The following is a 23023-nucleotide window of genomic DNA, read 5'->3' as shown; positions in this document are numbered from 1 at the left end:
ATATTTAGCAAATCTTTTGGAAGTAGGATGAGAGATTTTATTTTTCTTGTAGTGATTTACCAGTCAGTTGTTTATGAAATGCCTCCACGTGCAATACTAGACTTTTCTAGTGTAGTTTATCTACTGAGCCTCCTAAAGCCATCCATTTCTCTACCCTTAGTCCTTTGCCTCCACGAATTGTCTTAATGTCATAATACAAAGCAGTGATAAAGTTAAAACAACAAATATTCAGTAAATTCTCACAATGTGTGTGAGACCATATCCTTTGTCTTCTTTACAGTGCCAGATTAAGGGGAAAGAATAGCTAACAAAGTCTTAAAAGACTGAGACTCAGACTTGAATCTGAGAGGGTTGCTTATCTCCTCTGAAAAATCCTCCTAGCATACATCAGTTCTGCTTTTCCTGGAATAGTGTCAGATCACGGGTCCTCACAGTCTCTGCCCACTGTGCCCTCCGAAGTCATAGCCAAAAACTAGTAGATAAACTCTAACATAAAGAAGTGTGAGAGCATAAACTTGAACATGAAGAATGCCCAGCCCACTACATTATACATGGTAGGGGGGCAAGATTTTGTTAAATGAATGGATAGGAAATTAAAACTAGGAAGAACTAATTTTTAATCTGTTGGGGGATATTTTTTTCATTTTGAAGAAAAAAAAAACCCTATTACCTATTTAATCCTCACAGTACTGACTACATTTTTGGATAAGGACCCTGAAGTCTCTTGGAGGTTTAGTTTCTTGCCCTAAGCCTCATAGCTGGTATCTGGCTTCAGAGCCCCTTCTCTTTCTCTAGCACTCCTGTGCGTCTCTCCTCTATATAATCCACATCCACTTGATTCTGTGAGGTTGGCAGGGGTAGGTATGTGGGATGCAGAGCACTATGTTATGTCGAGTGTGTCTTTCAGGGTGACTGTGCCTCAGACACACCCAGTAGTCCCCAAAGTATCACCTGTGTGTGGTGCCCCCTCCCCTCTGTGGAATTCTGCTTCCATCATTATATATCAGACACTGTATGTTACTCTTTTTGGTAGGAAGAAGGTGATGTTCTTTCAAGTCATTAAAATGTGGGGGACTATGGCAAGAAGGATGGGGCTAAGAGGAAGATGAGTAAATGCTTTTTAAACAGCTCTACCTTTTTTTTCTAATTGAGAAATAGCTGTTTGGGCAAGTTTACGAGGTGACCTTGATTGAATTAAAGAGGTAACAACTGAAACTTTTTTCTGTAGAACTAGGTTGCAATTTTTGCAAATGATAAACTATATCTCGATTTAACTTTCTGTTTCTTTCTTCTTTCTTTCTTTCTTTCTTAGTAATTGAAAGTCATTGGGTTCTTGGACTTTGAAATAGGAAATAAAATTTAAAATTGACTTTTTGACCCTTCTATGTAACACTTAGCCTCCTAAGGAATATTGTAATTGGTGCTGGATCATCAGTGTCATGTTAACAAAGCACTTTAGATGAAACTATCCATAGTCCCTTCCCTCTCATGTTCAATAAAAAGCTAGTAACAGGAGAGCTGCCTTCTCAGAGGAATTCTTTTAACCTTTCAGAAACAAAATATTTTATGCTAATTTCTGCTTAATTGGAAGGAAGTCATTTTTTAAAAAATCATTGAATATGGGTTTGAAGTCTGTTCCATCTCTGACCTCTTTAATTCAATCAAGGTCACCTCATAAACTTGCCCAAACAGCTCTGTTTCTCAATTAAAAATAGGTAGATCTGTTTAAAAAGCATTTAGTGTTTGATTAATAGTGCTTAACTGGCACCTCAGCACTGGCAGAGGCTTTTTTTTTTTTTTTTTTTTTTTTTTTTTTTTTGAGACAGAATCTTGCTCTGTCACCAGGGTGGAGTGCAATGGCGTGATCTTGGCTCATTGCAACCTCTGCCTCCCAGGTTCAAGTGATTCTCCTGCCTCAGCCTCCCAAGTAGCTAGGACTACTGGTGTGTGCCACCACACCTGGCTAATTTTTTGTATTTTTAGTAGAGATGGGGTTTCACCGTATTAGGCCAGGATGGTCTCAATCTCCTGACCTCATGAAATGCCCGCCTCGGCCTCCCAAAGTGCTGGGATTACAGGCGTGAGCCACCGTGCCCAGTCACAGAGGATTTTTAAGGAGGCTCTGGTAAGAATAAAATATTGCTACCTGAAAAATTATACTCATCAGAAACGCAAAACAAATCATTTTAATGAACAAAGCAAAAACTGTTTTTTTTGTGGGGATGTGAGAAATGTTATCATGCTCAATATATAGAGGGTTTAAATGTCTGAACAACTCTCTCCCAGGGAAAAATTGCTGTAGTTTATCCGTCCAGACAGTTTATAAAATACATGCATTTCCCCTGCCCAAGGACTCCAGGACTAATGCGGAGTTTGTCAAAGCAAGATTTTGTAGCACTCAAACTCTGGGGATAAAAAGAAGTGATGATGTGTCCAGTTGAAGAATGTGAACTGAAGCCATCTGAATCACTGAAATATTGAGAATTCCGAAAATAAGTCCTTGGCTTCCTTCTGCGTTTCCTCCCCACTGTCAGGCCTGACTAAGCACTGCCAAGCTCACTATGATACTCTCTTTGGAAGAGAGGCTTATCTGGGTGGTAAGAGCGTTAGAATGGCTCTGAGAAAGGGGCCTCTATGAGTGAGAACCAGTGTTGTTGGCAGGGGGAGTTCAGAGTCACTGAATACAGTAAAGAAGTAACTTTGAGCCTGGGTACAGTGACTCACACCTGTAATCCCAGCACTTTGGGAGGCCGAGGTAGGCAGATCATTTGAGGTCAAGAGTTTCAGACCAGCCTGGCCAACATAGTGAAACCCTGTCTCTTCTAAAAATACAAAAATTATCCAGGTGTGGTGGCACACACCTGTAATCTCAGCTAGATGGGAGGCTGAGGCAGGAGAATCATGTAAACCCGGGAGGCAGAGGTTGCAGTGAGCCAAGGTCACACCACTGCACTCCAGCCTGGGTGACAGCGAGACTCTGTCTGGAAAAAAAAAAAAAAAAAAGTAACTTTGAGCAGATGAGGTCAGAGGGCCCTTGAAGTACCTTGGTTTTATTTCTGGCATGGCTTGGCAAATAATATCCCTTCACCAAGCCTCAGCTTTCTCAGCAATGACATGAGGCTCATCCTGAGAGTTCCTCAATAAGGCTATGAGAAATCAACAATTAAGGGGTTCTGTGGCATTTTGCAAATACCAGGCACTATGGCAATGTGGAGGGTTGATACTGGTGTAGAGCAGAAGGTGTGAATGTGTGGTTCACGGCCCCGTCTGCACATGAGAATCACCTGGGAAACTTTATACACATACGAATGGCCGCAGGTTAATGCCCAGGCATCGATGTTATTAAAACAGTCCCCAGGTGATTCGCTGCACAAATTATTGAAAACCACTGGCCTGTAACGTGAGGATGATGGCTGTCATATAGTGCTTAACTGGCACCTCAGCACTTGCAAAGGCTTTTTAAGGAGGCACTGGTAAGAATAAAACATTGCTACCTGAAAAATTATACTCACCAGAAATGTAAAACAAATCATTTTAATGAACAAAGCAAAAATTGTTTTTATGTGAGGATGTGAGAAAAGTTACCTCTTTTCCCACCTATTAGGTGGGAAAGAAGGACAAAATGGGTTGAGGTGAGGTAAGGTAATGTGGGAATGAGAAGAAAACAAAAATGGAGTAAAGGATAAAAATCTGTAGAGGACAGGAAGTGACTGACATAGGCAATGATAAAGGAGCAAAGAAAGGAGAAGTGAGAGGGAGGTAGTTTAAGTGGAGCGTGTGAGACCCAGGTGGAGAAGTCCCCTCACAGGTCTGTGTCGGGCACATTTGGAGTATCCTCTGGTTCACTGGAAAAAAGGGCAGCTTGAAAAGGGAGGGCAAGGGTGGAGGGTGGCCTGATATGAGTGGTGATGCAAGCCAAGGACGGAGTCCCTGCCTTTCTCTACCTCTAGGAGAACAGACAGGAACTGTTTGCTCATCCATCAGCAGTGAGAGAGGGAAGCAGGCATGCCTGGCCACTCGCCAAGGAGAAAAGCCTCTGTGAATCTAGAGACTGGTGTGGTAAGCACGTGTACACGGGAGGGGCTTCCTCTCCCACAGTGAAAAGGCTGGTCCCGGGGCCCGGTCAAGGGCAATTAGTTCCAGAGGTTCAGCCTGGCCTCTCCTGGGTGCAAGCCACAAGCCTGCCATAGCAGAAACTTTCTCCAGACATATGGCTGCAAAGAAAAGTAATGCACAACAACATTGAGCAGATGAGGACAATGTGTTTTGGAGACACTGCTGTAGGATTTACGCAAGCATTCAGTCACAGTGTCATTTCAGGAGAGGCAGGAGGTAGCATTCAGCAAGGAGCAGGCCGATAGGTTAATGGAATGTGAGAAGACATGGCAGAGACAGAGAAGCCCAGAAGGCTGTGTTGGGTTGTAAAAGCAGGAGAGAAGGTCCTTTCAGCTATTGGAAAAGGCTGAAAGAAAGCAAATATGAAAAACTAATGAAAGAAATCTAAGACTAGAAGGAAGTCACGAAGAAAGCGTTAGGAAGTGGGTACCTGGTCCCTAAAGGCCAGGGAGGTGAAATGTTGGCATGCATCAGAATCACCCTAGAAACTTGCTGAAAGGCACATCCCTGGGCCCCGTTCCAGAATCTCAGATTCATAACATCTGGGATGAGTCCAAGGTTTCTCATTTAAGAGATACCAAAGTGGCACAGATACCTCAAGATGCCAGCTATCTCTTCGTACTGGGTCCTCCCACCTTGGTTATACATTTAGGGAGGATGCAGATACTTTCTGTCCTATTGCCAGACACAAGTAAGTGTTCATAAGTCAACTTCAATGTTGGTAATGAGAACAGTGGGGAGGAGGAGGCTCAGAGACAGCCCAAGCGCAGTCATTGCCCAAGCATAAAAGTGAAGTCTTGGTGCCCACTTGGTAGTCTGGATAGTTAGGGTTTACCTAAGGCAGAAGTAACTTTCAAAGAACTTTTCTGTTCAACTCATGATCGCAAGTGTTTGGCATTAAAAAATAAAAACTTTACAAAAAAAGATGCTACTCCTTGCAAAGAGCAATGCATAGAACTGAGAAGATACCTTAGGTTTGAGCTGGCCATCGTTTCACATTTCATAGCGTGGATGTGTTTTACTTGGTAGAAACACCAGTTCAAATATTAATATAACTCTGTATGTGTGCACGTGCGTGTGTTTCTGCGTAGAGGGTAGAGCAGGAGAGGGGAAATGCCACTTCTTAAGGGGAAAGTTTCTTGATGAAAATTAGAAATGACCACTTGTTAAAAAGGAAGGAAATTTGTAAGATGGGAGGAAAACGAGGTCACTGCTTTTATACTGCAGACTGGTGAGAAAATGAGAGGAGTTGTTTTGGAGGGAAGGATTGCTGTTTAAAGTTTCTCTCTTTGGACAAGACCAACTACTAGTTAGGATGAAGTCACACAGGGCCAAGCCCGTGGTGGAGTACTACACCCAAGGGAGGTGCACTGTCTGCAGGGGAGGGGGTACAATTCCTGAAAGCCAGTGTCATTTTATTATCTAGCTTGGCTTAGCTAAGTCTGACTTTCCAAAAAAAGAATCCTTAAAGCCTTTGGAAGATTTTTTTTAAATGGCCCTATAATCTTGGAAATCAAAATAGGGACTGAAAGTGAAAAAGAAAACTAAAATCTAATTAAAAGAAAAGGAAGTGGGGGAAAATGCCCCCTGCTGATATTCTCCTGCCTGGCCTTGGGGCTCAGTAGGAAGCAGCCTGCTCGCTCACCTCTCCCTCCATAGCCATGGCACCTCCTCCTGGAGATCGCTGAATCTTTTGGTAAAGCGGTGTTCACTGTGCAGCAGTCCCACTCTGCTTCCCTTCAGCTTTTCAATGTGTGAGCTCAACTGCTGCCTTCCAGAAAGAGCCTCCCCCAGCTCTTATGTTCCAGCCAAAAGCCTTCTCTCTCTTATTTGACTCCCACTACACAGTGTGAGGATGGCCCCTCCTGGAGCCCTTCTAACCAGCTTCTACCAGGTTCCATATCTGTAGCTCTCCCTGCGGCTGGGCTGGGAGCTGCGGAGGCCAGGCCGGGCAGGGGCTGAGAGCCCTGCTTCCCCGCCCTGTCCCCAGCTTGGCCTAGAGTAGGGGGCTCAGCTCATGCTTTCAGCATTCACTTCTGATGTGTTTCCCGGAGGACTCTAAAGACATCCTCACCTGACAGAGCATCCTTCAACAGCGTTTTAAATGACAGACTTATCCTGCTTTTGCAAGAAGTGAACATGTCTCTTTCCTTTGCTTATTTTCCTCTGAGGAAAATGGGGATGGTTTTGGGTCGGATCAGAGGATAATAATGTAAATGGAAAAGTGATAAGGCATGATGTGAATTCTCCATAGTGGCAGCAGCCCAGCAGCATCTCCTAGTTCTGCTGCTGGTGCAGAGTACTTCCTCCGGGAGAGCTCTCTGGAGGAAGGAGCAGAGAATTTTTTTTTTCCTGAGTCACCTGCTGCCCATTGTGCCTCCAGACTCACATTTAAGCCATCATAATAACAGGATCTAGCTTACCTGCACTCTCCAAATTACCCTTATTCACTGGCCTCACACAAAGATGGAAATAGACACTGCATTGTGCTTCTGTTTAGCTTTCCCTAATAATAGCTAATGTGCAGATTCGAATACATACTGCACGTATGAAATGTTATGTCAATGCTAAGTTGTAATAATAATAATCCTGCAAAAATGTAGCAGAAGAAATTTCCGTGAGCAATTTGAGAAAGATTGCTGCTTCAGTGGTGATACAGGTATTATTGAAAAGCAGATCAATTGTACTTTGTTGGTACCATAAGAAGCTCTCCAGCAGGAGACTGGCTGTTGGCAGATGTCATCCTAGGATACTTTCCAGCGCTGTGCCTGGCCACTGGGAGGCACTGATGGCAACAGCAGCCATTGAGAATGAGGCCACCAACGATGAAGGACCCCGAGCCTCTAATGGTCTTCTGACATCGTACTGGTCCTTGTCTTTGGCCTTCATTAGCCCAAGCAAAGTAGACTCAGGGGACAGAGTTCATGGGAGGTCAGCATAACAGCAGAGGAGTTTCTGTAACCTTTGTTCTAACTGAAGGCACAGACACTTTAAAAATCAAACATGGGTGAGTTCAGATGGATGGGGTGAATAGTCGCATACTGGATCTTTGGGAATCCTGAGATCAGCATGGGTCTATGGACAAAACTCTCTGAATAAAGCATTATTAGCAACTCAGGCTCTTGAGCTCTGGGATTAGTGGGTATCAGTGTGGCCGTTTGAGAGGAGAGGGACACAGGGCAGAAAGTAGGATCCCTAAGTGGTTCCAGCCAGGCCTCAAGATTTCCTGAAGGGTGAGTTTAACTTCTCCATAAATCATCCTCAAATTTGTCCTGCAGAAAATACTTGCAAGCTTATTTTAAAACAGGATCCTCCTCTCTGCTTTCATAGCAGAGTCTCTCTCCAGCAGAACACTCCCCAGATAGAGCCAGAAATTGAATGTTTTACTTCTGTTAGGAGCAAACTAGCCACTACAGTAGGGTCCCTGGTTTACTCCTTTCTCTGGGATGGGTGGCACTTACATGGAGCTAAGCTAGCCTGGTGGCATTACATGGAGGAATATAGTCCTAGAGCCACACCGTTTACCTCCAACCAGCAACCTCTGTCTCCCAGAAACTCACTTCCATCATGTGGAAAATAGAAATAGTAATCGTATTGACTGTATCATGTTTTCATGAGGGTGAAAGGATACTGTGTAAAGAATATGCTTACCTCAGTGCCTGGCACATAAAAATCATTAGCTGTCACTACCGCTGTTGCTATTCCCATGACTGCTACTGTTATTTGAAGAAAACAGAATAGCGACTGTGCCTTTTGCTCAAATCTTCCATAGGAGATAGCCAGGGCACAGGGCAAGCTGAGCTCATGGGACCTGGGCACAGGGATGCAACAGGGCTGCCTTCCCAGGTGCAGAACATGGAGTCGGGGCTCATACAAAAGGAGATCAAGGAATAAAACCAGAATGACAAGCCAAGTATGTGGTTCTTTCCGAAGCATTTCTCCAAACAAGCCAACCACAGCCCGTTTAGGAATCGGGATAGAATGAGCGGCGGTCTGAGCAGTGGCTCTCAGAGTGTGGTCTCTGCACCAGCAGCATCAGCACCACCCGCGGACTTGGAAGAATGCTAATTCTTGGGCTTCCTCCCAGACAAACTGAACTGGAAACTGAGGGTAGGGCCCAGAAAAGTGTGTTTTAATATGCCCGCCAGGAGCTTGTAATGCAGGCCAATGTTTGGAGAACACTGGGTTAGAGTAACACCAGCTGCTATATAAAGATGGCCTAACCAAAAAAAAAAAAAAAGTGTTACTTTTTGGGCACACAACAGTCCAAGGCAGATATTCTGGGCCTGTGGGCACCTTTCCTCCATGTGGTGACTCAGAGACCCAAGCTTATTCCAGCAGCAGGCAGAGAATGAGGGACTGTGCAGAAGGCATCCTCACTCCCCCTCACACTCCATTGATGAGAACTGCTCACATGGCACCCTCTAGGGCAGTCACCTCTCAGGAGCAACACTGCTGTATGCAAAGAGAAGCATGAGTTTGAGTACACAGCATGATAATATCTCTGCCACAGAATAGCATCTAAAGGCCTCAAGGCACCTCACAAGAAGATTCAGAATGTAGAGAAGCAGATAGAAGCTGGAGAGAGTCCCTGTCACTGGGCCATAACTACAGCTCCCTTTCATAGTGGAGCAGGAGGCAGGATCGTGGCTGAGGAGGCAGCCGTTGAAGGCACACAGATATTGTGGTGACATTTGCTAGGCCAGCCTGCCTCCGCCCTCCTGTGTTCAGGGGCTATCGGTACAACTGCCTCCCTGGGTAGCAGCCAATAAATTCTTGAAAAAGACTTTCTTTGCATGTGGGAAGGAAATCTACAGTTCAGCAGTGTCCTTCCAGCATTTTAGGGGGACATCTGGCAAAGTGGAGGGGGAATGTTAAACGCAGAGTTGCCTAAACACACAAAGACTAAGAGTTCTGGAGAAACACAGATATTGTTAGAAACAATATGTTAAAATGTTTTATTATTTAGTTACATCTTGCCTGAGCATGAAAAAGATATTAACAGACTGTCAGCTTACTGGGACATAACCCAAAACAACTTACATTTTTCATATATTGCTAATTATTTTTCTGAGGCTGGCTCAGGCTGGTAAAAGAGATTTCAAGGCTTTCTCCAGATTATTTACTTAAAGAAGTTAAGCATGGCATTATCTGTTCCCATGGAAACACAGTAAGACAGGAGACAGAAGACGAGGTCACTTTGACCATAATTAATATAAAGAATAATGGTTTATATAGACTCTAGTAAAGAATATAACAAGATGCTGCAATACCTTTAAGCCTTTTCTTCAGCAGTGCAGTTCAATCTTTGCATTGATTTTCATACACTAGTGTCACTTTGGTCGTTTTTTAGTCTAGTGCTAAGTTTTGAAGTATAACAATCTTGCCTAGCAAAATTTTTCCAATTTTATTATTTCATTTTTGATCCAATCAGAAAATTCCAGTATTCAGAATTTTTCTAAAGTACTGAGTAAGTAGAAATGGATGACTGTGCTGGCCTTAAGCTTCTTGTGAATGCTACAGCTCCTCACCATGTTTTCTTAATAAATACATAAATGGGTGGTTGGTGAATTAATTGATGGTAATCCAGAGGCACCACTAGATTCAGCAGTGCCTTTAAAATCACCAACAAAAGATTTAATCACATTCAGTCCGGTTGACATTGAAGGTGTCTAATTCTATTCTTTTTTTATTATCAGAAATTGGTGATCCACATGGGGTGTCTCTTACGTATTCCATTAATTGGCACCCGGTGCACTCCTTAGGAATTCCTACCGAAAGATGCACACTGTACTTTTTTTTTTAATCCTTATGCTTATTTGGATAGTGGATTCATTGTGCAGTCTCATAAGGTAAATTTTATCATGGAAGCTTGATGACACATTTTTTCAAAACTCTTTAATTTAGTACAGTATTCCAGAAAGAACTAAAGAGAAGAGAGAGAAATAAAAAGAGTTGCCCTTTCCAATTTCTGAATTTTTAATATACTGAGAAATTATATTAAGTCAGAAATTATTAGGATTTTTTTTCTGTTAGAGCTCTGGCCCAAGAAACATAATATAGCCTCTTCCAGGCAGCCTTGTCTGAGGAATAGATTCAGGGCTGCAGTGTGACACTGAGTGATGTTTACAAACAGGTGGCCTGAAGCTAAGTGGAGTCAATATACAATTTCTCACCCTTTAGAAGATAACTACTTGCTGCCACATGAGTAACGAAAATTTTTTTGTAAAAATCAAGCTTGAAATCATTTAATCAGGAATGTAAATCAGTTATGTGCCCCAATTATAAAAATGTTGGTGGAATTTGCTATGGTATTGATTTTTTTTTTTTTTTTGGTGGGGGGAATTACAGCTGTTGTGGGTTTTTTTAATATGATGATATCACATTCCTATTCCGGGAATGCAAACAATATTATATCCTGCTTGGCAGGCACTGTAGTCACTTGGCTTAGCCAAGAATAAGAACTCTCAGCAGTACCATTCCATAGGTTTGTAAGAGATCCCCTAAAATAATGGATGGTACACTTTCCTATATGTATTTATGTTCAGATAATTTATTTAAATAATGCTGCTGGCACATGCTTTATAGCTGCTTGCATTTTGCTATACAGATTTCAGCATATCTTGCAGACTATGTAATTCATTTGGAAAATGTAATTTCCATCCCTGCATACTAATCGATTTCTTCACAAACACCTGCTATCAGTTATGATAATAAAAATGCCACTCTGAATTGAAAAAGGGCCAAATAGAGCTTCCTAAGGAAATGACTTAAGTGTCTTTGAATGCTACTAAATGTAGTAATGTGCCTATGTAGTGCCAACACTTTCTTCATCATTTGCATTTTCTGTGATTTTGCCCTATTACAACATCCCTCTCACAAATGATTCCTCATAACCATTTCCTTATGGCTTGGTAAACGGAGCTGTCAGCAGGTGGTATCTCAGGGTGTGGACAAGATCCTAAGCTGGGCTGCACAATGTTAAAAAGCATTGGCTCATGCTGCGGCATACGTGCTGGATAATTTCTGATTTTATGAGTCTCTGAAAACTGTAAAAGTGGCTGCTCCTTGGTTTTGCACACACATACACCAAATAAAATCTCCTTTATTCATTCTCTTCAGCCTCCAGTTCATTCCATGCACCATTGCCAAACTAATGTTCCTAAATCCCAATTTCATCATGCCCTTCCACTACCCCCAAGCACTGTCAGTGGTTCTCAATTGGCCGCTCCATTGAACCTAACCTTCCCCATCTTCTCCCATCACCTGACGTGGATCCCCTTTCTCTCACTGCTTCCAGACAAACACTTGGCTTTTGGTCAAGTTTCTCTCCTTCTTGCCCCAAGTGTTCTACCTTTGATTTTCATCTCTGGGCTTTTGCTTATGCTCTGGCTCCTGACTGAGAGACATCCTTCCCAAATTCTTGGGGTTTTCATCTTCCAAAGCCCTCTTTTATTCCTTCAGTCTGAATTTTTATTTCCCTTCTCTGAACTCCTATAGGATGCATTTTTTTTGTCATGCATCTCTACTCATTTATTTATTCATTTATTCAGTCAACCAAAATTTATTGAGTGCCTGCTGTATTCCAGACATCACACTATCCTTTCGTCCTTTGAAAGCAATAGTTTCTTTTTAAATGTGTCAGTTTCTACTAGATTAAGCTCTTTGAGAGAAGAGATGTATTCTATCTCCTCTTTTTGTGGTCTGAGATGCCCACACAGACCTGAGCACAGGTAAATATGAAGTAAATACATGTTAAGTAATTGATCCCTACTGGCTTGAGGTAGGGAAATTTCTGGGTAATTGCATGTTCTGTTTGATTAGTAGTTCAGTGTGTACTACACAGAGATTATCATTTTGCAAGATGGAGTACTGTAAAACACTCAACTGTAGAACTATTTTTAACGTAATTTGACGTTTGATATTTGAGGAGAGAATTCACTATGGTCTCAGAGCACCTCAGTAAAGCTTTATCACCATGGAACTGTAATGTGCAGGTAAAACACTCAGGAGGCAACCTTGATTTGGTCCTCTGACACGGGGAACGGGGGCTGGAAACGCGCATGCACTGACAACCTGGTGTGCAGTGGGCTCCACGCCGTGCCCTTATCTACTGGAAGTTACATGTTTGAAGTTTCTGGTAACAAGCATTTCAAATTTTCTTTCACTTTTCTCTTGCTTACACAAGTGGGGAATGGCTTTTCTGTGAGGGGGAAGATTAAAGGGAGACTGGTGGGAGAGTTGGTGGGGGAATGTGAGACTGGTTTTGAACAGCCTGGTAAGAACTAAACACATGGACCGATGGTAATCGAGAGCAGAGACTCTGGAGCCTGCAGCCTGGGTGTGAAGGCTTTCTGCTACTTACTTTGTGGGATTGGATGAGTTACATAACTTCTCTGTGCCACATTTTTCTCATCTGTAAAGATGGGGATAAGACCAGCACCGGCATCACAGGCTTGATGGGGGTATGAAGTGAGTGAGTTCATACAAAGCTCTTGATCCAGTACTTTATGAGTGCTCAGCAGGCTATGTTGATTTTCGGAGAGACCCCTAAGCAATAAGGTAGAAACTAGGGAAAGGAGTTTCCCTACCCTCAATCTTTGTTTGGTACCATTTGTTTTCTTTTTCAGTTTCAGCTATTTCTGAAGCCTTGAGATGTGTGAGACCCTGAGTTAACTGTCTTGGTTTCTTAATAAGATAGACATATGAATGAAGTCTGAATCTAAATGTGGAGAATTTGGGGTTTCAGGGAGAGGTATTAGAGTAACCACTCAGCCTTGTAGAGGAAAAGAGTTTTAATCTGTTGGTGAAACAGATGGAACTAGCTTCCCATTCTGATAGGAGTTGGAGGAAAACAATCTGTGCAATTTGTCCCAGCAGTAGAGCAGGAAGGAATGGTGTGCATATAAATTCCTCTCTCCCCTGGGTTGCTGCTGCATGTCTCAACCTGTAGAACTGCTGATTATTTGAAAGAAAGCAGCCCTCCAAGGAGCTAAGCAATCCCGTAGAAAGGGGGAAGACGATATTTAGTAGATATGATTGTTGCCTGGAATTCTGAATGTTGTCACCACCTAGCACCACATACCAATGTCTGTGAGGGTGTCTAGCATTGAGGGAGAGGTCAAGGGACAAGAATTTGGGAGGAGTTAATCCCACGCCCATAAGAAACATTCATATGTAAGACAGGACAAACAGAATAGATAAAAGTTCCCGAGAGAAGTGATGCATACCAACTACAAAATAGAGCCCCAGGGTATGGCATTTTGCTTTTATTTCTGAGCTGGTACAAACATTAAGAACTTGGGTGACAGACTCCCTTTCCCTCAGAAGTCCTCCTCAAACTAAGCAAGAAGGTGGTAGCTCACCTGAACTCGTTCTGTTTGTCCTTCAGCCCTGGCTGCCCAGGCCTACGCTCTGAAAGAGGAGAATGACAGTCTCCGCTGGCAGCTGGATGCCTACAGGAATGAGGTGGAGCTGCTGAAACAAGAAAAAGAACAGCTTTTCCGAACAGAAGAAAACCTCACCAAGGACCAGCAACTGCAGTTCCTGCAGCAAACCATGCAAGGCATGCAGCAGGTACCCGGCCCAGATGTTTTTTTTTTTTTTGAGAGAAAGGGATATGTGTATTAAATGAAAATGGAAAGGCAGCTGTGTGCTGGAAAGGGTGAAGGAGAAGAAATGACAACCAAAAAGCCAAGTTCCTAGGACAGAAAAGTGCTAATGACTATTTGTGAAGGGTAGAATCTGGAGAAAAGCCAAGCCAATAAAATATGTTGAAGAAATCACCCTGGAGGTAGGAAATAAAGGAAAATGATTTGGATTTAGGAGATTGAAAGGCTGCATGTGAAATATAGCCCCATGGCAAATACCTAGCAGATCCCTGCATGATACAAGCATTTTGTAATCTTAGAACTTTTAACTTCAAAGCAGGACAACTGATTTTACAAAAGCAGTTTGTCTGTCTTCAAGATTAGTGTCAATGTAAATTATATTGTTTCCACTTTTTCTGTATTACACTTAGGATCTAGTCAGGTTCTTTGAGCACATTACGTGTTTAAGAAATGTTTGTTGATGGAATACATGAAGCATCAGAGTTTTGGGGGATAGATAACTTTAGAAACAGGGCAATAGCTGTGTTTTTGTTGAAGAGTGCCAGACTTCATCCTGGCATACTGAATTTAAAGATGTGTATTTATGGCAATTGTTAGAAAGGAAATGAAATTTGAGGGCTTTGGAGTAGGGAAAAGGAACAGGTACTGTGGGAAATAAAATGTTGACGGGAGGGGAAAATCTGACTGTTGGCAGTGAGGGAATAGAGTCAAAGATTCACAGTCAGATTTGTATCTGAAAACGTCAATTGGTACCTGATATTCTTAAGGTGTTTGGGCCTTTGAGTTACCTTAGAATAATAGAACATAAATTATCATCATGGGTATTTTTAAATTACCCCTCTGAATATACAAATCTAGTCAATATTTTCTGAAAAAAAAAAGATTGTTTTTATTTAAACCAGGGAAATATAAGTAGAATGATGGAAAGTTAAAATATATAGAGTCAATTTTTTTTAACTCCCCCATCCATATTGACTGCTCTGTAACATCCAGAGCATGGATTGCCTACAGAAGTATCTTAATTATTAGAGGTAACTACTACAGAAACATCAACCTAACAGGGAAAAATAATTGAGAGGGAGAGTATAAAAAAGAATCACGGATTGGGAAGTGAGCAAGTTAATAACCAACTCATACAAATTATGTCTTAAACATCTCCTGCCATTTTAAAGCAATTTTTGAGTCTTGGCTTAGAGTCCTAACTGGTTGATGTTCACAGTGTGTGTTAGACTAATCAGTGAGATTCAGAGGTCAGAGCCAGCCAGGAAAACGTCATTACAGTTATTGCTTAGGTCTCTGTACTTGAAAATCGATGTAACAGCTGCTGTGTGAGACTTCTGGGGTTGTCCATATGCCCCAACATTGGGTGTTTGTCAGCGCCCTCGCCAAGATGAGAGGCCGTCAATTTCCCCAAAGACCATGATGCCAGACCTAGCCCAAAAGCCACTACGTCACACTTTACACAACTCTCCCTTTCTCCCTCTAGAAAAGATTATCCCAGTTGCTTTAAAAGTATATAAAGTCTTTTAGGTTATTGCAAATTCAAACCTAAAAGAAGTCAGAGGAGGCAAGGGTGAGCTGCTCAGTCAGGGTTGCAGAAGCACTGAGGAGCCACGTGCCTGGTCCACAAAGGAGCAGTGTTCCAAATCACCACCTGAGCCATCCTCCTGAACAAGGGATTCAGTTAATGGAGCTTCTCATATCTTTTCAGAATCTCCTTGTCAGTAGGAAATGTACTTTATATAGCTAAAAATGTAGTTGAGACAGAAATGTATTGTCTCACAGTTCTGAAGGCTACAAATCCAAGATCTAGGGTCCAAAAGCAGGGTTGGTTCCTTCTGAGGCTGTGAGGAAGAGCCTGACTCCTGCCTCTCTCCCAGTTTCTGGAGCTTGGCTGGCAATCTTTGGCCTTCCTTGACTTGTGGACACATCACCCTGCTCTCTGCCTTCATCATCCCTCGTCATTCTCTGTGTGTGTGTGTCCAAATTTCTGCTTTTTATAAATACACTGTTCATATAGGATTAGGGGCCCACTCTGCTCCAGGATGACCTCATCTTAATTACTTATATCTGCAAAGACTTATTTACAGATAAGGTCAGATTCTGTGGTAATAGGGGCTAGGACTTCAACATTTGGATTTGGGGCTGGGGGGCAGGGCACAATTCAATCCATAACAGACACATAGTAGACAGTCAAAATATCTGTGTCAAATGAGGGAATGAATAGACAAAGACCTGGAGGCAAGCCTAGCATGGTGCCTGTGGGAGCTCTGGGCTGTGTGGGATACTGGATCATGAAGGGCAAGACAGGGAGCGGGAGAGCCAAGGCCTGAGAGGTGTGTGCGGTGCCTCCTTAACCTACAGAAAGCACTGGGTCCCCGGTGGCTGCTGTGATGTTAATGTTTACTGGTTGTTAGGCAGATGTATGGCTATCTCTGCGGCAGAACATCTTTAACAGAGTTTTAAAATATAGGTGCTTTTTAAAGTCTTGTTTCTATCATGACCTACCTTGTATGAATAAATTACCACAATTTGCTAATTTGAATCCCACCACAAAGAATTAGCCTGACTTTAAAACCTACCTTCAATCTCCACTTTATCCACTTTATAAATCAGAAAATCATGGTTTCACATGAAAGATGACAGAGAGAGGAGGGGTCAGCCTCCCATATGTCACCATAGAATTTCCACATTCTGTGTTTGGGAAATTATTTCTGTAACAAACAACAAAAAAAGAAAGAGCCTTAATGACCTTAGGACTAGCAGACAACTTTTGGAATCGCCTTCAATTTAGCCAAAAAGTTTCTAACCTTTCTTTCTTTAACCCCTTAAGGATATGTTCACTGACGTCACACAGTTTTGCATGTGTTCATGAAGAAAACACTATGGGCAGGGTTCCTAACACGGAAAAACTCTTGGGTGACTTTGTCTGGATGTTTCCAAGTTTACCCCTGCACCATGTGAGTCACAATTTAATAATATGAAAGGTTTCATACAAAAAAGAATAAGAGCTTGTATCCATGGTAACACGGTAGCCTTTAGGTAAAGGCTAAACTGGCAGTGAAGTTAACCTGTCTATGCCACAGGGATAGTGAGGCTTTTGACTTTCATTTGTACCTTTAGGTGTACAAGTAAAGACTATACATATTTTAAACTCTAATTTTTCTTCAGGTTACCACACTAAATTCTTTTGTTAGGTTTATTGAGGTAAAATTTACATACAATGAAATATATTCTTTTCAGACATACGTTCTATGAAGTTTGACAAATGCATACAGTCACATAACCACCACTACCACAATCAATATATAAATGAGTTCCAGCACTCACTCCCTTTTGCCCCTTTTGAGTCAGCCCCACTCCCAGCAACCACTGCTCTGTTTTCTACCCTTGTAGTTTTTCTTTTTCCAGTATATCATATAAGGGGAATTGAATAGTATGCAACCTGTTGAGTCGGGCTTCTTTCTTTAGCATAATGAATCTAAGACTGATCCATGTTGCTGTATGTATCAGGCATTCATTCCTTCTGATGCTGAGTAGTATTCCACCGTAAGAAAGAGCTGTGGTTTGTCTGTCTAGTCAATAGTTCGTGGATGGATAGTTTCCAGTTTGGGACAAATAGGAATAAATCTGCTATAAACATTCACTTACAGGCTTTTTGTGTAGACATAATTTTTCATTTTACTTGAGTAAATCCTAGGAATATGATTGTTGGGTCATATGGCAAGTGTGTTTTACTTTCAGAGAAACTGCCAAACTCTTTTCCCAAGCATCTGTACCATCATGCATTCCCTCAGGACTGTCTGCAAACTCCGGTTCTGCATCCTCATCAGGCAGCACTGGCATGGTCAGTTTGTCTTTTTTCACCACTGTAGTAAATTTATAGTGATATCTCATTATGGTTTTATTTACACATAAATTTGCAGTATTTTTATTTTCATTCATGAGGATAGGTCAACATGTCATAATTTTTGAATAATCTGCTTAAAAATCAGAATTCTTTTTGAAGCCTTGTGTAAATCATATTGACAGGACTAATAAATATTTGGATAACAGCAGGATACCATTAAAAACTGCTGATCATAAAAGTGCGTATGACTAATGATGATTACGTCAAAACGCTCCTTCCTAAATAATTTAAGCTGATGCCTTTGAACAGTGTTAAATCTAGTCTGAAGACCAGCTGTCTTAGGCCAGCAAGCCAGTGGCCCGTGTGGAGCAGTGGCTCTCTCACACTCTTAGCTTGACATTAGTAAGGTGCAGGCCTGGTCCACTGTCTTGACAACTTTCAGCAAGGGAAGATCAGGAAAAAAAAAATGGGAAAAGTAGGTTGATTATGATCAAAAGCATTTTAGAAATTAAGTGACAAGCATTTTTTTCTTTATACTAAAAGTAGAACATATGTGTGATTTTCTGTGTGTACATTGTTAAAATCTCACCCACTTAGACTAATTTTGTGGAAGATGAAGAAATATAACATTACTACTTTCCTAAAATGCAAAGTAACCCCAGTTAGTTTTGTCAGATGTTGGGTAAGAGTCAGACTTTGGAATATCTACTAAGGAATAAATGAAAGTATTTTTGAAATTAAACATAGTGATTACATCTGACCCCTTGGGTAAGTTCAGCATGTCTTCTGCAATCTTGTTTAAACTATTTAGTTGCTTAGTAAGGACGTTTTTTTTAAGAGAAAAAGCTTGCACTCAATTCCTCCCCAAAACTCACATGTAATTAAGTCTGATGTTGTATGTCAAAATCAAGATCATAATAATGTTAGGGGTGGTGGTGATGGTGGCTCTGGAGATGAAGGGACTGTGGAGGTGATGGTTGCCATGGTGGTAAAGGTGACTGCAGTAGTGATATTGGCTCTGGAGGTGAGGGTGATTGTGGTGAGGATGGTAGCTGTGGTTGTTTTGGTGACTATAGTGGGGGTGGTGATGAAGGTAGCTGTGGTGGAGAAGGTAACTGTGCTTGTGAAGGTAACTATGGTGGTGAAGATGGCCGTGGTGGGGGTGCTGGCTGTGGTGGCCTTGTTAGCTATGGTGGTAAAGGTAGCTGTGGTGACTGTGGTAGTGACGGTGACTGTAGTGAGAGGATGGTGACTGATGGTAATGTCAACTGTGGTGATGAAGCATCTGTGAGGGGGATGGTAACCTCAGTTGTGTTGCTGGCTGTGGTGAGAATGGTGGCTATGGTAGTGAAAATGGCTCTAGTGGCTGTGGTAATGAAGGCAACTATGGTGAGGATGGTGGCTGTGGTTGTGTTGGTGGCTGTGGTGGTGAAGGTGGCTGTGGTGGGGGTGGTGACTCTGATGCTAATGTTGGTTGTGGTGATGGAGGCAGCTGTGGCAAGGATGGTGACTTTGGTGGAGAAGGTGGCCATGTTGGGGCCTAGTGGCTGTGGTTGTAGTGATGGCCATGGTGAGGATGGTGTTAAAGGTGGCTGTGGTGTTAAAGGTGGCTGTGATGAAGATGGTGACTGGGGTAGAAATGGTGACTGTGATGGTAATGTTGGCTGTGGTGATGAAGGTAGCTATGGTGAGGATGATAAGGATGGTGGTGAAGGGGGCCATAGTGGCAAGGGTGGCTATGGCTGTGTTGGTGGCTATGGTGGTAAGGAGGCTGTGGTAGCATTATTGGTGCTTTTAATGATTAGAAAACTTTAGGGAAAGAGATAAAATGAGCATATTCACTAATATTTTATAGGATTTTTTTTTCTTAAAACCTTGTCCCTTAAAAATTGTGGAAATCCTCAAAAGTGCAGCAGACCAGATGCTCCCAGCCAACTTCAGAAGGTAGTGCTCCAGAGAACTGAGCAAATGCAGGGCTGCAGGCAGGAGCACAGAGTGTCACCAGAGTTTGTGACAGGAGGCTTTCCTTTTTCCTGATCATTTTTCACTTTTGTCTTCTGTTTTTAATTTCTATCTGAAATACCCAACAGTCAGATAATGGACCTAATAGGTGGGTGCTCCATGCCCATCATCTTTTTCCTAGTATCTTCCATTTTAACTTTATCTTTGATCCTTCCAATTGAAGTTTCTGCTTGATAATCATATTATTTTATTTTCAAGAGGTTATTTTGTCCTCTAATCATTATCTTTTCGTGCAATCTTATTCGTATTTTATGGGTGCAGTATCTTCTCAAATCTTTTTAAGAATACTAAGTAGGATTTTTAAGATCTTTGTGGTTCCTGAATCATCTCTCTTTACTCCAGGATGAGTTGTTTAGCTATTGTGTTTCAGTCTCTCTCTTTTATATACAGGTTTCTTCATGAGCAAGGTGATGGCTGGTAGTCTGGGTATATTTAGGTGTGGAGGGCTTGGTTTGCTTTTCTGTGAAGCTCTGTGGCTTTGCTCATTGCTGTGTCTGGATCTGTTGCATGGCCGAGTCTTTCTCCTGGGCAGTGGCCAGCCAAGAGCTCTTTGACAGGCAGGCTTCATTTTAAGGAGATGTGGGGATCCCTTGAATGCCAGAACCTGTCATACACTAGGAACTCCTGGAACTCACTTTCCTTTCTCCTTGTTTTTGTAAGTTTATTCATTGACAGACATTTTAATTGAGTCTCTGGAGGAAGAAAATACAAACACATACATTGCCTCTGACATCTTGAACAGGAGCCTGTTTTGGGGGCCTTTACCGTTAACTTTAACCCAGTCTTTGAGTGAATTCTTGGTTACCATGTGGCTGGGGCGGGGCGGGGCGGTGGGGAGTGGTGCAGTGGGAAGCGTGGGGAGTATTGCAAATTGTTCTGGCTGCCCGGAAACATATAGAGAAAGGAGGAACAGCAAGCAGGTTCATGAATGTCTAGGAGGAAGGACGAGGGAACTTAAGGTGGCACACTTTGGAGTGAAGATAGCTGAATCAGCAAGAAGAGGCAGATGCACAAAGTAAAATAGTTTCTGAAAGCGAGAAAGGAAGACAAATAGGAAAAGGTGACATGAAGAGGCTAAAATATGGAACAAAGAAAGATAGATAAATAGTGAACTTGCTCTCCACACTACTTCTGTTTCCCTGTCCTAGAAGAGAAGGTGGCAGGACTAATGGTCCAGAGCAGGGCACGCCTAAGCCCCCATGCATGTGCAGGACACAGAACAGTAGAGTCCGTTCCAGACACAGGGTTGGGAAGGATGTATAGAAGTAGTGAGGGATGCAGAAGAACAGTTCTTCCTCTCCAGTTAAAAACCGCTTTCAAAGGAAGATGCACAAGCATAGAAGGACAAGAAAAATGGAAAAAGAGAAATCCCTTTAAAAGAAAAATTCAACATTTTGTAGTGATAAATTGTATTTTAAGAGCTTTTAAAAATTTTTTTCAACTTTTATTTATTTTATTTTTTTGAGATGGAGTCTCACTCTGTTGCCCAGGCTGGGGTACAGTGGCGTGATCTCGGCTCACTGCAACCTCCACCTCCCAGGTTCAGGTGATTCTCCTGTCTCAGCCTCCTGAGTAGCTGGGACTACAGGCGTGTGTAATTTTCGTATTTTTAGTAGAGACGGGGTTTCACCATGTTGGCCAGGCTGGTCTTGAACTCCTGATCTCAAGTGATCTGCCCGCCTCAGCCTCTCAAAGTGCTGGAATTACAGGTGTGAGCTGCTGCACCCAGCCTCAACTTCTATTTTAGATACAGGGGGTACATGTGCAGATTTGTTACATGGGAATATTGCTGAGGTTTAGCGTACAGATCCCATCACCCGGGTAGTGAGCATAGTATCCAACAGGTAGTTTTTTAACTAATGCCCTTCTTCCTCTCTCCCCTGTAGTAGTCCACAGTGTCTGTCACTCCCATATTTATGTCCATGTGTACTCAGTGTTTAGCTCCCACTTATAATTGAGAAGATGCAGTATTTGGTTTCCTGTTACTATGTTAACTTGCTTAGGATTAAGGCCTCCAGCTACATCCCTGTTACTGCAAAGGACATGATTTCATTCTTTTTTATCGTTGTAGTTGTATTCCGTGGTGTGTGTGTATATATATATGTGTATATATACGTATATATATATGTGTATATATGTATATATGTATATATGTATATATGTATATATGTATATATGTATATATGTATATATGTATATATGTGTATATATGTATATATATGTGTATATATGTATATATATGTGTGTGTGTATATATATACACACACACATATATATATGCGCCCCATCTTCCTTATCAAATTTATCATTTATGGGGACCTAGGTTGCTTCTGTGTCTTTCCTATTGTGAATAGCATAGCAATGAACATGTGAGTGCATGTGTCTTTTTGGTAGAATGATTTCTTTTCCTTTACGTATACACCCAGTAATGGCATTGCTGGGTCGAATGGTAGCTCTGTTTTAAGTTCTTTGAGAAATCTCCAGACTGCTTTCCACAGTGGCTTTACTAATTTATATTCCTACCAACAGTGTATAAGCGTTCTCTTTTCTCCATATCCTCACCAGCATCTGTTGCCTTTGACTTTTTTAATGATAGCCACTCTGACTGGTGTGAGATGGTATCTCATTGTGGTTTTGCTTTGTATTTCTCTGATGGTTAGTAATGCTGAGCATTTTTTCATATGTTTGTTGACCATTTGTGTGTCTTCTTTTGAGAAGTATCTGTTCATGTGCCTTGTCCATTTTTTAATGGGGCTATTTGGCTTTTGCTTGTTGATTTAAGTTCCCTAGAGATTCTGGGTATTAGGCCTTTGTCAGCTGCATAGTTTGTGAATATCTTCTCCCACTCTGTGTAGGTTGTCTGTTTACTCTGTTGATAGTTTCTTTTTCTTTGCAGAAGCTCTTTAGTTTAATTAGGTCCCACTTGTCTATTTTTGGTTTTGTTACAATTGCTTTTGGGGACTTAGCCAAAAAATCTTTGCCAATGCCAAAGTCGAGAAGAGAATTTCCAGATTGGCTTCTAGGATTTTTATAGTTTGAGGTCTTGCATTTAAATCTTTGACCTGTTTTGAGTTAATTTTTGTAGACAGTGAAAGGTTAGGAGTCCAGCTTCAATCTTCTGTCTAAGGCTAGTCAGTTATCCTATAACCATTTATTGAAGAGAGAGTCCTTTCCCCATTGCTTGTTTTTGTCAGCCTTGTCAAATATTAGGTGGTTGTTAAGTGTGTATCTTTGTTTCTCAGTTTTCTGTTCTATTCCATTGGTCTAGGTGTCTGTTTTTGTACCAGTACCATGCTGTTTTGGTTGCTGTGGCTTTTTAGTATATAGTTTGAAGTCAGGTAGTTTGATGCTTCTGGCTTTGTTCTTTTGGCTTAGAGTTGCTTTGGTTGTTTGGGCTCTTTTTGGGTCCATATGAATTTTATAA

The 23023-nt window shown here is 41.9% G+C and overlaps 1 protein-coding gene across 23 annotated transcripts in view; it reads left to right on the top strand.

Moving 5' to 3' along the window:
* The window catches only part of ENOX1 (ecto-NOX disulfide-thiol exchanger 1), a 570778-nt gene that overhangs the window by 473001 nt on the left and 74754 nt on the right, over positions 1-23023 (top strand). For all 23 annotated transcript variants that reach the window (XM_063650813.1, XM_063650807.1, XM_063650809.1 and 20 more), the window contains one exon: positions 13508-13692. In XM_063650813.1, the coding sequence (XP_063506883.1) occupies positions 13508-13692 (185 nt within the window). The remainder of the gene's footprint in view (positions 1-13507; positions 13693-23023) is intronic.

Source organism: Pongo pygmaeus, chromosome 14, assembly GCF_028885625.2.
Source record: "Pongo pygmaeus isolate AG05252 chromosome 14, NHGRI_mPonPyg2-v2.0_pri, whole genome shotgun sequence".
Lineage (NCBI taxonomy): Eukaryota > Metazoa > Chordata > Mammalia > Primates > Hominidae > Pongo > Pongo pygmaeus.
This window is presented reverse-complemented; position numbering and strand designations above follow the sequence as displayed.